We start from the raw sequence: 14,745 nt of genomic DNA, 5'->3' as shown, positions 1-14,745 counted from the left end.
AACGCTCCCGGCTCCTCCCTTTCCGGCGCGCAGGCCGGCGCCCCGCCCCTCAAAAGACCTCTAGCCCGCGCCCCGGAAGTGCGTCACGCCGGCAAGATGGCGGCTGCGGCGGACCGGCCGGGGCTCCTGAGCCGCCTCTGCCGTGTGCTGCTCTTCCTCTCACAGTTTTATATCCTGTCGGGCGGTGGTGAGTTCAAGGCCGGGGCCACGTCGGGTCTGGGTCTGGCTGGGTGGCCGGGGGACCCCCGAGACCTACGGGAAGAGGGCGGAGGGGTGGCCGGGCGCTGCGGCCCGAGTCTGGCCGCCGGTCGGGGGACGCCCCTCCGCGCGGGGACAGCTGGGCCGCAAGTTCCACCCGGAGGGCTCGGGGGGCGCGGCCCGGGCTGCGGGGCGGGTCCCGACACCGCGCTTTGCTCCCTCGTTGCCCCCGGACCTCAATGGGTGTTGACCCTATTGGCGTCTCCTTCCGTTTTCTGTGCAGTGGAGTTGTGAGGTTTTTCACGAGCAAGTCATGGCGTGGCGTGGACCCTGCCTTGGCCCACACACGGAGATGTTCATGTCCCAGGGTAACCTGTTTCTCTGATTGTAGGATCCTTAAATCTAGAGCATTCGCAGCCGCTGGCTCGGGCCGTAAGGGATCCGGGCGCAACGCGCCCTTTCACAATGGTTCCCAGGGCAGCAGGTACTAGACGTTTTGTGTTCCGGTAAATGTGTGTCCTTACATCTGCTGGGTTCTCCCTCGCTTTTTGTGGATAACATGTCTTTTAGTATATGAAATCACTTTCCTTTCCACCCACCCTTTTTTTTCATTGATTTCAGAGATAGGAAGGGAGATGGATAGAAACATCCATGATGAGAGAGAATCGTGGATGGGTTGCCTTCTGCACGCCCCGGGACTGGGGATCAAGCCCGCAACCCGGGCATGTGCCCTGACCGGGAATCGAACCATGATCTCCTGGGTTCATAGGTCAACGCTCAACCACTGAGCCACACCGGCTGGGCTTTGTATTTCTTACATGAAAAACGATGTGCTTAGAAGCGAGAATTTAGTTTTATGAGAATGACGCTATTATAGTGGTGTTGCCAACTTCTGGACGTCCTACCTTCCCCGTGGGCTCCCTTAGCGTGGGCGTGGAGCGAGGAGCTGGAGCTGGAGCTGGGTTGGGCTGGGGAGGCTGGGAGTACTGGGAGGGAAGCCGAGGGTGGCCCCCTACTGGGGATCAAACCCAAAACCCGGGCATGTGCCCTGACCGGGAATGGAACCATGACCTCCTGGTTCATAGGTCAGTGCTCAACCACTGAGCCACCCGGGCCGGGCTCAGTGCTGTTTTCTAAGCTATGGAGCTGTTCATCGGGTCACAGAGCCGGCTGGTGGCAGAGCCCTGCTGTAATTGCAGCTGTCTCTGGCTCCAGCTTTGCTTTTTCCATTCCAGCCTAGTCTCTTCCTTGCTAACCATCATGCCCCGTAACCTTAGAAAATGGTGTGTGTGTGTTTTAAATCAGCGCTCTAAGAGAATAAGCTTCTCTCTGGCCTCTCGCAGAAAGCACCGATATCCCGCCCTACGTGATGAAGTGCCCGAGCAATGGCTTGTGCAGCAGGCTCCCTGCCGACTGTGTGGAGTGCAGGACCAACTTCTCCTGTGTCTACGGGAAGCCTGTCACCTTTGACTGCACAGTCAAGCCTTCTGTGACCTGTGTTGTAAGTGCTGCCACCGACCTGTTCTGAGTAAACTCGCTGTAAACCTGGAGCTCGCGGGAGAGTTTAGACCGGAGGACGGGAAAAGTTCTGAAAGAAAGTGCTCTGCGTTTTGTAGGTAATAATTTTAGGACGAAAGCCAGCTTGGTCCAAAGACGAGCTTCCAAGTCAGGTTTGGTTACAAGGGTTCAGATGGCAGTTTTTTTTTAATCTATGTACTTTTTTAATTGATTTCAGAGAGGAAGGGAGAGGGGAGAGAGAGAGAGAAATATCAATGATGCGAGAGAATCATTGATCGGCTGCCTCCTGCACTCCCCCTACTGGGGATGGAGCCCACAACCCAGGCCTGTGCCCTGACTGGGAATGGAACCGTTACCTCCTGGTTCATAGGTTGACACTCAACCACTGAGCCATGCCGTCTGATCTATTTAAAGGCTTTTAAAATTATGTATGTTATTGTCTGGCACAGGGGTCCTCAAACTTTTTAAACAGGGGCCAGTTCACTGTCCCTCAGACCATTGGAGGGCCGGACTATAGTTTAAAAAAAAAACACTATGAACAAATTCCTATGCACACTGCACATATCTTATTTTGAAGTAAAAAAAAAAACGGCAAAAACACCCGCATGTGGCCCGCGGGCCGTAGTTTGAGGACGCCTGGTCTGGCACATAGTAGGTACTTAGTGAAAATGGGCAGACTTTGCTGTGAAAGGGGAACCTTTCCAGAATTCAATTCCTTTGTTGCTTGTTTTGTTTTTTTGTTTTAATATATTTTATTGACTTTTTTACAGAGAGGAAGGGAGAAGGATAGAGAGTTAGAAACATTGATGAGAGAGAAACATTGATCAGCTGCCTCCTGCACACATCCTACTGGGGATGTGCCCGCAACCAAGGTACATGCCCTTGACCGGAATCGAACCTGGGACTCTTCGGTCCGCAGGCCGACGCTCTACCCGGTTAGGGCCTTTGTTACTTGTTTCAGCTTCTTTGACTTTATCTCCCAAAACTGGCTACTTAGTGAGGTGTACATTTATTAACTAGTTGACAAAACAGTTGCTGCCCAGCCCACGTGGCTCAGTGGCCGAACGTCGACCTATGAACCAGGAGGTCACGGTTTGATTCCCGGTCAGGGCACATGCCTGGGATGCGGGCTCCATCCCCAGTGGAGGGTGTGCAGGAGGCAGCCGATCAGTGATTCTCTGTCATCATTGCTATCTCTCTCTCTCTCTCTCTCTCTCTCTCTCTCTATCTCTCTCCCTCTCTCCCTTCCTCTCTGAAATCAATCATAGAAATACATTTAAAAACAAAAAACAGTTGCTAAGAAATGTGTCTTATAAACACATCACTATAAATATGCAGACGTTTACAACAGTACTCTGTACAAAAGAGTAATTTTGCATAAATAAAAATATTTAATAAATATGATAACTTCCAGAGAAGATTGTGTGACCATTTAAAGATGGTTTTAAGAAGTACATATGCCAGCCCTAGCCTGTTTGGCTCAGTGGATAGAGCGTTGGCCTGTGGACTGAGGGGTCCCAGGTTCGATTCCGGTCAAGGGCATGTACCTTGGTTGCGGGCACGTCCCCAGGAGGGGGTGTGCAGGAGGCAGCTGATCGATGTTTCTCTCTCATCTATGTTTCTAACTATCCCTCTCCCTTCCTCTCTGTACAAAATCAATAAAATATATTTTTAAAAAATGAGTACGTATGACAATATAATGTCAAGTGCAGGCAAGAAAGGTTACAAAATGCGTTCAGTGTAAGTCCGCTTCTATGAACCTATATTACAGAAAAAAAAATTAAGATTGGGTCTCTCTGCAGAGGTTACTGGTTTTTTCCCCTGCAATTTCCAAATGTGCAACCTACAGAGAACACGCGCTCCTTGTGTGAGCAGAAAACAAAATAATGACTGCCAACAGTGGAATTGAAAAGTCTGGTCTCCGCAGCTCAGGCCCCCAATGAACACGTGCTGAGTCCCTGCTCGTGGGTCTCCTGAGTTGATGATTTTCTGGGGTGCCTGTGGGTGGATCACGTGCTCGTGTTGGGAGCAGCAGTGACAACTCTGGACTGGAGTGGGGATATTAGGGGCGATTTGAGACTGGCGGGGCCTGGACTCGACTCCGAACTTTCAGTTCATTGACCTTGAACAGATGTCCCATCTGTCCTTCCAGCTGTGCATGCTCTGGCTTTATAAAATTTCCTTCTGTTTTGTATAAAAGTATGCTTGGTTGTTATTACAGAGTTAGCCAGGTAAAAGGGATGACCTAATCTCCCCACCCTGAAATAACCTTAGTGATTTTGATGTGCGTTTCTCTAGATGTTTTTCCTATATATTTATGGGTGTATATTTTTATGATTTTAGGATCATACCATATAAACTGAGCGGCCAGATTATTATGATCTCTGAATGCATAATAATCTGGCCACTCGGTGTATATCCTATATAATAAAAGGCTAATATGCAAATTGTCCCCTCAACCTGGAGTTCGACCAGCAGGCTGGCTGGCCAACTGCCCATGTCCCCTCCCCCTGGCCAGGCTGGCCGGACCCCACCCATGCACGAATTCATGCACCGGGCCTCTAGTATATATGTATGTGTGTGTGTGTGTGTGTGTGTATATGTATGTGTGTATATGTATACATGTATATATATATATGTATATGCATTTATTATGTATATATATATGTATACACACACACACACACACTGAGTGGTCAGATTAGTATGCATTCAGAGATCATAATAATCTGGCCACTTGGTGTATATTTGCTTTGGATACGTAATGGTTTGTGTCCAAATACTTTCTTGCCACTTCCTGCCAGATCATGAAGTATCGCACACTGTGCCATATGACTGCGTAGTTTTGTTGACATATTAATGAGCTGCTCTGTGATGACTGATGAGTTCTGTGTCCTTTGCCACGTAGGATCAGGACTTCAGATCCCAGAAGCACTTCGTCATCAACATGACTTGCCGGTTTTGCTGGCAGCTTCCGGAGGCGGACTACGAGTGCTCCAGCTCCACCGGCTGCATGCCGGTGTCCTGTCCCCGGCAGCGCCACACCGCCAACTGCACGGTGCGGGACCACGTGCACTGCCTGGGTGAGGCGGGCCCGCGAGGCTGCGGGGCGAGGCGTCTCTCTCTCAGCGTGCTTATGGAGCCTTCATCACACGTTTGGGAATCCAGTTCAAATTATTTCACCAGAAGCATTCATCAGCACTTGGGAGTTCTGCCAAGTTTCATTAATATGAAAAGGAACCATAAAAATCCAGACATTTGCCATGCTCTTATCTTTTAAAATGTAGCAATAAAATGACAAAATCCGTAAGGTATGAAGTTTAATGCACTGTCATTGAATAGTTTGTTACTTTTTAGAGAGAGAGGAAGGGAGAAGAGAGAAACATTCGTGTGAGACCATAACATTGATCTGCTGCTTCTTGCACACTCCCTACTGGGCATGTGCTCTGACTGGGAATTGAATCGTGACCTCCTGGTTCATAGGTGGATGCTCAACCACGGAGCCACGCTGGCTGAGCCTGACCTAACATTTAAATTTTAAGTCTGTGCTTAGGGATGATCAGGTCTTTTGTTCTTCCTTTTTTTTTTTTTATATATATCTTTATTGATTTCTGAGAGGAAGGGAGAGGGAAGAGAGAGAATCATGGATTGGCTGCCTCCCGCACATCCCCCATTGGGGATCAAGCCTGCAATCCAGGCATGTGCCCTTGACCGGGATCGAACCTGGGACCCCTCAGTCTGCAGGCCAATGCTCTATCCACTGAGCAAAACCAGCCAGGGCAGGTCTTTCTTTCTTTTTACCACTCAACATAGTGGGCATTATTGTAAGGAGGCTGACTTTTAGGTTTTAAGTTACAAGGCCACTAGTTCCGTCAGGTCTCTGTGTAAGGGTATGTTTGTACCCAGGTGTCTAAATGGAGAGTTTTCTTTTTCCTTAAAGGTAACCGGACGTTTCCCAAGATGCTCTATTGCAACTGGACTGGCGGCTACAAGTGGTCCACAGCCCTGGCTCTGAGGTGAGCTGTTACAGGGAGCTAGGGGGCCGGTGGGAATTGGTGGGGTCAGTGGAATCTTCCAGACACGGAGCTCAGACCAGCTCCTCCTCAGACCCGAGGAGACGGTTGTGGGAGGTGCTCGGGGGTCAGAGCAGCCCTTTGTGGAGTTGTGGCAGGAGTTCCCTCTCCCAGGAAGCCCACACATGCCTTAGCGGAGTCATTACAGAGCATCAGAGCCACTGAGGGTCCCCTCCCTGACGCACCTCGAGCCAGTAAGCCCTGCGTGCTGTTTGCCACAGGCGGATTTACGATGTGTGTGCTTAGCTTTCTCCTTTATTATGAAAGTACTGCATGCTCCATGCTGACCACCAGGAAGGTGAAAATGATCAAAGAAAACGGTAACACCACCTATCACCCCACCATCCTGAAATAATTACAGACTTATATTTTCACATGCTTGTATTTGCTCAACTTTTCAACAGTTTTGCAAAAAAAAATATATATATATTGTACTTACGCGATGCACTAATTACAGCGCTGTGCCCCCTCCAGCTGAGGGTTCAGAGTTAGAGCCCGGGACCCTGTGGCCGCAGCCTGGCCTGGGCAGGGCTGGCCGTGTGTCGGTGTGGGGTTGGAGCTGGGCCAGGTGTGCTGTTCTCTTTACTTGCATGCTCTGAAACGACCCATCGCAAAAGCTTTAAAAGAAATCCAGTGAGAGCTTGTCCAAATAGTGTTAGATCTTCGCATGGGAAGGAATTTTGAAAGTCATTTATTCCTAACAATAAATTTTTAAAAATATAATATATTTTTTAGTGATTTCAGAGAGGAAGAGAGGAGAGGGAGGAACATCATGGATTGGCTGCCTTCTGCACACCCCTTATTGGGGATCGAGCCCACAGCCCAGGCATGTGCCCTGACCTGGAATTGCACTGTAACCTCTCGGTTCACAGGTCGATGCTCACCCTGTGAGCCAGGCCGGCTGGGCCCTCACACTACGTTTTTAGAGATGAGAGACTGAAACGGCTGGACCCGGGCAGCAGGGGTGGTGGGCTGCCTGCCTTCTGGTGCCAACGCTTTGTTCTAGGGATGTGCCGTTTTCCAGAATAAACTGCAAAGGGCATTACTTTTCTTTAAAGGGAAACTTTAGGTCTTAGTCCGGCTAAAGGTCGTATGTTTACTGTGGAAATTTTAAGTCTCTGGCCCATGATTACAGCTGGCCCTTGAACGACACAGGGGTAGGGTAGCCCCCCCACAGTCAAAAGCCCGTATCTAACTTAAAGCCAGCCCTTCACACACGCTGATCCCACCGAGGATCGGAGATCGAAAATATTTGTAGTTGCAAAGCGTGTACTAGTCCTGTGATCCCACAGAGGGTTGGGGTCAGGAGATCCCTTCCCAGGTGTGGCCCAGCGGGGTCTTGGGGCCACACCTGGCCGGGCGGTGGGGGGACGTGTGGTGGATCCGGTCCTCTTTGGTCTTCCAGCATCACCCTCGGGGGCTTCGGCGCGGACCGGTTCTACCTGGGCCAGTGGAGAGAAGGCCTGGGCAAGCTCTTCAGCTTCGGCGGCCTGGGGATCTGGACGCTCATCGACGTCCTGCTGATCGGGGTCGGCTACGTGGGGCCCGCAGACGGCTCTCTCTACATTTAGCGGCGATCTGTGCTTCGGGGGGAGCGGCGCCTGGAAGGCCTTGGCCCGGAGGAGGGGGTGTCGCGAGTGACGTGTTGGTTGTTTCTAATGTACAGCATCTGTACGTGGCCTGCCTTGGCGAAGGTAAAACTAAGGAAGACACCGGACCATGCTTCTCTGGAATTCGGTTTCATTTGCCTGAAGTGTATTTTTTTTCTGTGAAAAAACTGGGACTCGATTCAACTGGAGGAGCACACTGCAGTGATTGGAAGTGGATTTCGTTCCTGTGCTTCCTTTTCTGTTGCTTAAGTCGAAGTGTATCACTCGGCGCTCGGCCTGGACGGCTCAGCCTGCAGGAGCCTTTCAGCTGTGACGTGGGAGGTGGGCCGGTTCATTCTTCAGCCCAGAGAGTGACCACCCGCACGTCAGAGCTCCGTGAGTTGTGCGATGTCGTATGTATGTCTGGTCTTCGTCTGTGACTGTTTAAAGTGACCTAGAGCGTACAGATCTGGTGGCTGTGGTTTGACTTGATTAGTAATGTAAAAGGTTGTGAGGAGACGGAAAAATTAATAAAGTTATAACTGGCTTTAAGAAACATTAGAGACTGTTTTCTGAATCAATAGATCATCCTGAGTAATCGTAGCAGCTGTTACCATTAAGAGGTAAAATGTACCCTCGCCAGTTTGGCCTGGGGACTAAAGGGTCCTGGGTTCGATTCCGGGCAAGGGCACGTACCTCAGTTGCAGGCTCGATCCCCGGCCCTGGTTGGGGTGCATGCAGGAGGCAACCGGTTGATGTGTCCTCTCACATGGATGTTCCTCTCTGTCTCTCCCTCTTCCCTTCCACTCTCTCTCAAAATCAATGGAAAAATACCCTTGGGTGAGATTAACAAAAAAAGAGGTGAAACGTGTCTTTTTCAGGGCATCGCTCGCTTCCAACAGGTGCATAATTGACCCCTGCACAGCATGGAGTGAGGGCGCCAATCCGGAGCGGTCGAATATCCACGTGGGAGTTCAGTCAGCCCTGCAGATACGGGGGTTCCCAACTGTGGATGAAAATACAGTTGACCCTCGAGCAACACGAGTGTGAGCTGCGTGGGTGTCGGCACAGTCCAGGCCCTCGTTCACGGTCAGCTGTGTTCACCGCTGGCTGGGTCGTTGGCATACCGGGGAGTGTTCAGTGTGTGTTAGCACGAGGAGTGATTTTGAGTCTATAGATCCTTTAATGGACAGAAAAGCTATTGCCCTGGCAGGTGTGGCTCAGTGGATAGAGCGTCAGCCTGCGGACTGAAGGGTCCCAGGTTCCATTCCGGTCAAGGGCACACGCCCAGGTTGCAGGCTTGATCCCCAGTGTGGGGCGTGCAGGAGGCAGCCGATCCGATGATTCTCTCTCATCATTGATGTTTCTCTATCTCTCCCTCTCTATTCCTCTCTGAAATCAATTTAAGAAAGAAAAGCTATTTAAAAAAAAAAAAAAAAAATATTAAAAATATATATATATATAATATTATATTTTTATTGATTTCCAGAGAGAGAGGGAGAGAGAAATATCGATGTGAGAGCAAAACATCAATCAGCTGCCTTCTGCATGCCCCCCACTGGGGATTGAGCCACAACCCAACTGGGAATCGAACCGGCATCCTATCAGTGCACGGGACGACGCCCAACCAACTGAGCTACACCGGCCAAGGCAGGAAAAGCAATTGTTAATCCAAAATGGGTTTTACAAAGGTTTCTTACGAAACGCTCCGAATCAGCATTTTCCTTTCAAATGGGGCATCTGTGAACGGGGAGAAGGGTTAACCAGCCTGCCAGACTTGGAAGCTGTGAAGTAGTTTTGGAGAATATCTCCTAAAATCTCACGGGGTTTTCTTCACCAGGTTATTCGTTGCCATTTACCTGTAAGGGGACAGTGGGTACCTTGCCCTTGAAGATCTGCTCAGGTGTGTCTTGGTGTCCCCGAATTGCAGTTCCAGCTCCGGCCACTAGATGGCGCGTCCCCTTTACATTTGCGCTCTGAGATCAGCCCCACAACACGAACCTGACTCCCAGCTCCCTGGGGCTCTGAGATGGGGGTGTCCCTGTGCCCTGAACCCCGACTCCAGCCTGCTCTCCCTCCAGGCTCCGACTTCATTGGGTGACGAGGCAATCGATGTGTCAGCTCAGCCAGAGCATTTCAGTGGCTGGTGATGCTGTTGACTGGTCATTTTGCTGGGATGGATCCCATGCGCCTTTGTCCCACAGCAGCCCGTGGGGGGCCATCTTCCGCAGGCACGGAGGCCACGAGGGAGAGGAGCGGGGGGCGGGGTGTGGGAGGCTGCGGGTCAGGATGGAGTTGTTCCTGATACAGGGTGCATTTGTAAGTTTGAGTGATGACCGTTATCTGGGAAATTAGATTCCGGCGCCTCCTGCCAGGGCTGAATTAACGAGGTGTCACTTGGGTGAACTCACTCCTTTATCAAGATCTTTATGACGGCTAATCGGAGCCTGACAGACAGCGCCCAGGGCCGTTCATCCCGCAGTTAGCGTTGGGCTGTTTCTAGAACCCCCAGCGCTCTCCGGTGCAGGGTCAGAGGGCCCACCGCCTCAGGCGGAGTCGTCACCATAGCACACACTTAGCTCACACACTGCTCACATTCACACACGTGCACACAGCTCACACACACGCTCACATTCACACATGTGCACACACTCAGCTCACACACACATTCACACGTACACATTCAGCTCACACATGCTCACATTCACACACGTGCACACACTCAGCTTACACACACATGCTCACATTCACACACGCACACATGCACTCTCACATAGTCACATGCACACTCACACTGAGTCGCATACACACACACATAGTCACACATGCACACTCACAGTCACACGTGCACACTCGTGCACACTCACATAGGCACACTCACACCTGCTCACTCAGTCACACACATACACACACACACAGAAAACTTCCCGTCAGTACCTGCTCTAATAGGCCAAACTCCAGGAAAACCATGGCACAGCCCTACCCATGCCGAGTAGGTGAGCCTCCACTCCCAGCTGGGCCTGTGGGCAGAGCACTCGGACGTCCCCGGTGGGCGGAGCCAGAGGAGGCTGAGCCGGGAGCCAGGCCTGTTGGTCAGAATGCTTCCTGACAGTTCAAATGAAGATGCGGCCCCAGAGCAAGTGTGTGTGCTCTTGGGTGTGTGCTCCACACGGGGCGGGAAACCTCTACACGTGCAAGTCCACGTTAGGGTGGGCGCTGGCCTGGCTTTTATCCTGGTTCCGTCTCCAGCCAGCTGGGCAGCTGTGAGCATCGATCGCAGATCGTGGCTTTGAGCAGCAAGTAGCAGAAATAATACCATCATGTGCAATACATGAGCTGTTATCTAAATCCAGCGCCTTAGACCACTCGGCCACGCTACCTCCCATGAGCTGTTACCTAATCCGACAAGAAGCAGGACGCCCAGCCGGCGTGGCTCAGTGGTGGAGCGTCAACCTATGACCCAGGAGGTCATGGTTCGATTCCTGATCAGGGGCACATGCCCGGGTTGCAGGCTCGATCCCCAGTGTGGGGCGTGCAGGAGGCAGCCGATCCATGATTCTCTCATCATGGATGTTTCTCTCTCCTCTCCCTCTCCCTTCCTCTCCGAAACCAATAAAAATACATTTTTTAAAAAAGAAAAAGAATGGGGCATGGTCTCAAGACCCTGTACCTGCCACACCACCTCCATCTCTAAGGCACGGAAACTCATGCCCCCAGGGTCCCTCAGAACTTCCTGTGGCCGTGACGGGCCAGCTGCGGGGGCCTGCGGACCCTGTAACACATGAGTGGTCAGTGTGATGAGCAGAAATAAGTAGGCGATGAGCCCTACATCAGCAAGCACAGCCTCGCTCTCCATCCCCAGCGAGGTCCTCGGACATCCTTCATCCGTGCCCCGGGGGCCTGGGAGATGGCCAGCCGCCCCCGCGTGCGTGCGTGCGAGTGGTTCGCTGGAAGAGCCCGTTAAATTCCTCCTGCAATCGGGCCGTATCTGGTTGGCTGTCTCGGTCAGCTTTAGGATATTGGTTTGGAAAAGGGTCATAAATTTTCTTTTCAATTTGGCTTCTGTGGTTTTTCTAGCGCAACGTGCCCCTGCAGAGAGGCTGCGCCTGATGCTCCAGTTACAGAGAGGAATGGGTGACAGAGACGAGGCCTCCAGCCTGGCCGGCGTGGCTCAGGGGTTGAGCGTCGACCTAGGAACCGGGAGGTCACGGTTCGATTCCTGGTCAGGGCACAGGCCCGGGTTGGGGGCTCCATCCCCAGTGTGGGGCGTGCAGGAGGCAGCCGATCCATGATTCCCTCTCATCATGGATGTTTCTCTTCCTCTCCTTTCTTCTCCATTCTCTTTGGGGTCCATTGTGGTCTTAGAGGTGGCTGTTTTGGGGCCCCCTCTGGGCACCCACAATGGGAGGGTAATAACCCCCAAGGCACCCCCATACGTTTTTTGTTTTTTTTTTTTAATATATATTTTATTGATTTTTTACAGAGAGGAAGAAAGAGGGATAGAGAGTTAGAAACATCGATGAGAGAGAAACATCGATCAGCTGCCTCCTGCACACCCCCTACCGGGGATGTGCCCGCAACCAAGGTACATGCCCTTGACCGGAATCGAACCTGGGACCCCTGAGTCCACAGGCCGATGCTCTATCCACTGAGCCAAACCGGTCTCGGCCACCCCCATACGTTGATGCAGTAAATGTGTGGTTGGGAGTCTCTGTATGCTTGACGTCCCGGTCCCCAGTGGTTCTTAACGGGCTTTTCTAGCCAAGACCGGGCCCACAGCTCTTTTCGGAATCCACGTCCGGCCATTGACGGCTGCGAGCAAACACCCAAATCTCAGATCCCCACCGACCGACCAACCATCCGAGCGCCCAAGGCTCCCCGCCGGGAGGCTGACCCAGCAGCGTTGGTCAAGGTGTTCCCAACAGGGAGTCTGTGTCACCCACAAATCACTGCTTTCGGGGAGGGAGGGACCGGTGAGCCACGGGAAGGGTTTTTCCGGGGGGAAGCGGGACAGGACTCGACTTCTGCCTCCAATAGTGTCCACGGACGGCCCGCATATTCCCCGCAGGAAATGCCCTGGGCTTTTCCTCGCTTCCCTGCCAATGTGCCTTGCTCTTCACTGGAACGAGGGGGACTTGCAGGATCCCTCACTCGCCTGCGTCTCCGTGATGTTCTTTCCATGTTGTGATTTACAGACTGGCTCTCCCTGCTGACTTCTTTTTTCTTTCTTTCTTTCTTTCTTTTTCTTTTTCTTCTTTTTCTTTTTCTTTTAAATTATATTTTATTGATTTTTTACAGAGAGGAAGGGAGAGGGATAGAGAGTTAGAAACATCGATGATAGAGAAACATCGATCAGCTGCCCCCTGCACACCCCCTACTGGGGATGTGCCTGCAACCAAAGTACATGCCCTTGACCGGAATCGAACCCGGGACCCTTCAGTCCACAGGCCGACGCTCTACCCACTGAGCCAAACCGGTTTCGGCTTCTTTTTTTTTTTTAGAGAAAGAGAGGAAGAAACAGAGATACAAACATCCATGATGGAAGAGAATCACAGATCAGCTGCCTCCTGCAGGCCCCCTACTGGGGATCGAGCCCGCAACCCGGGCCTGTGCCCTGACGCGGAATCAAACCGCGACCTCCTGGCTCCTAGGTCGACGCTCAGCCACGGAGCCACGCCGGCCTGGCTGGACGCCCCTTCTTTCGTCCTCGGTTCCTCCAAAGTCCACTCCCCGCGGGACCAACTGTTCCCACCACCGCGGCCCCTGGGCCGGCCCCTGTTGTCACTGCCTCGTGCCTGGACCCCGCGGACCCTCCGGTGGCCTCCCGCGTCCGGTGTGTCCCTGCCGCCTTGCCCCGCTCACACACAGACCCGGTCACAGAGGCTCCTGTGTCCCTCTGCTGTGCCAAGTCCCCCTCCCTCCCTCCCAGTCCCCTGGCTCCCACCAAGACAGAGCCACAGCCCCTCTGAGGGTGGCAGGCCAGCGTGACCCACCCTGCCCCACAGGGACGCCATCCCCCTGGCCCTGCTCCCCACGTGGCTACCCCCAGCCTCAGGGCCCGCTGCCCCCTCTGGGGCTCCCGACCTCATTTCCTGCGTCTCTCACATGTCACCAGGGCGGAGGGCCCCACCCAGCCAGCCAGCCGCCGCCAGCCCGTGTAATTGCCGCCTCCCAGGGCCCTTCTGCCCTTCTGTCCTCTTTGCTGCCGCATGTTCCTCTCCATCACGTCTCCGTGTGTGTGTGCGCGCGTCTCATTAAATGCCCTGTTTACGTCTGCCTCCCCCGTGAGAGCCTAACAGAATGTCCACCCGGGAGAACAGGGCGTGGGGCTGCGTCCCCGGGGCCCCATTCCCCGCCACCACAGCGCTGCTGAGCTGCGAGGGAGCAGCCGGCTCAGAGCGGCTGCCCCGCTCCCTGCCAGGCGCCCACGTCCCAGGGCGCATGCACTCAGGGCGCACCCATGGGAGAGAAAAGGTGCCACGTGGGCGGGGCTCCCGAATCACACGCAAAACCGTCCACGGGGAACAGGCAGGTCAGTCAGCATCCGAGAGACCCGACCAGTGACGATGGCCCCTCCGCACGTCCACAGGGAACAGCGTCCAAGGCTCTGCGTTCTAAGAGGCCCTTAAAGCCGGCTGGGGCCCGGCTGGGGTGGCTCAGTGGTTGAGCGTCGACCTAGGAACCAGGAGGTCACGGTTCGATTCCCGGTCAAGGGCACATGCCCAGGTTGCAGGCTCCATCCCCAGTAGGGGGCGTGCAGGAGGCAGCCGATCCATGATTCTCTCTCATCATGGATGTTTCTATTTCTCTCTCCCTCTCCCTTCCTCTGTGAAATCAATAAAATATATTTTAAGAAAATTTACAAAAGAAATAAATGGAATAAATGGGCCCTAAGGAGCGCAGGGCCGGGGTGCGGGCAGAGAGGAGCGCTCGGCCCGCCCCAGACACACCCGGGAGCGAGCAGGTGCAGGCTGGGGGCGGCTCCCACGCGCCCCTCCAAACTTCAGTTCCCACCAACGCCTTCTCTGCTACCTGGGGGTCTCCTTCTCCTCTGCCCGGAGCCAAACACCAGCTCCCCCCAAAGCTCGTCCCTCCCGGCCTTGCGGGCCACGGGGCCACTGCGGCTCCCGCGCCAGGACCACGGACAGCGGACAGCGCACGTCCACGTGCCCCGCCCGCGGGAGGTGCTCTGTGCGGCCACCGAGTGAGGGTGTGTGATGGACACGGGGAGGGACGCTCTTGACCTGGAATGTGACCCTGTTTTCCATTTGGGACCCCCGAACCTGGCGGGATAAACCCCACTCCCAAACTCGGCAGCCACAGGAGCCTCCACGTTCTCCGTTTCTCAAGGACTGAGCTCGGGTTTG

General features: G+C 53.3%; 1 protein-coding gene across 4 annotated transcripts; it reads left to right on the top strand.

Annotated features, from left to right (window-relative positions):
• Nucleotides 1-36: 36 nt before the first annotated feature.
• Nucleotides 37-7,936, top strand: TM2D3 (TM2 domain containing 3). Of its 4 annotated transcripts, none has more exons than XM_028137192.2 (6): nucleotides 37-187; nucleotides 590-682; nucleotides 1,542-1,699; nucleotides 4,625-4,799; nucleotides 5,657-5,732; nucleotides 7,195-7,936. In XM_028137192.2, exons 1-6 carry the CDS (start codon nucleotides 97-99, stop codon nucleotides 7,358-7,360), a joined length of 759 nt encoding a protein of 252 aa, XP_027992993.2. In that variant the 5' UTR covers nucleotides 37-96; the 3' UTR covers nucleotides 7,361-7,936. The 4 variants fall into 4 exon arrangements, with proteins under 4 accessions (XP_027992993.2, XP_054569232.1, XP_027992994.2 ...); XM_054713257.1 differs by lacking the exon at nucleotides 7,195-7,936 and adding an exon at nucleotides 6,057-6,192; XM_028137193.2 differs by lacking the exon at nucleotides 590-682.
• Nucleotides 7,937-14,745: the final 6,809 nt, after the last annotated feature.

Source organism: Eptesicus fuscus, chromosome 25, assembly GCF_027574615.1.
Source record: "Eptesicus fuscus isolate TK198812 chromosome 25, DD_ASM_mEF_20220401, whole genome shotgun sequence".
Taxonomy (NCBI): Eukaryota; Metazoa; Chordata; class Mammalia; order Chiroptera; family Vespertilionidae; genus Eptesicus; species Eptesicus fuscus.
The sequence above is the reverse complement of the archived record's forward strand: the minus strand, read 5'-3'. Positions and strand labels throughout refer to the sequence as shown.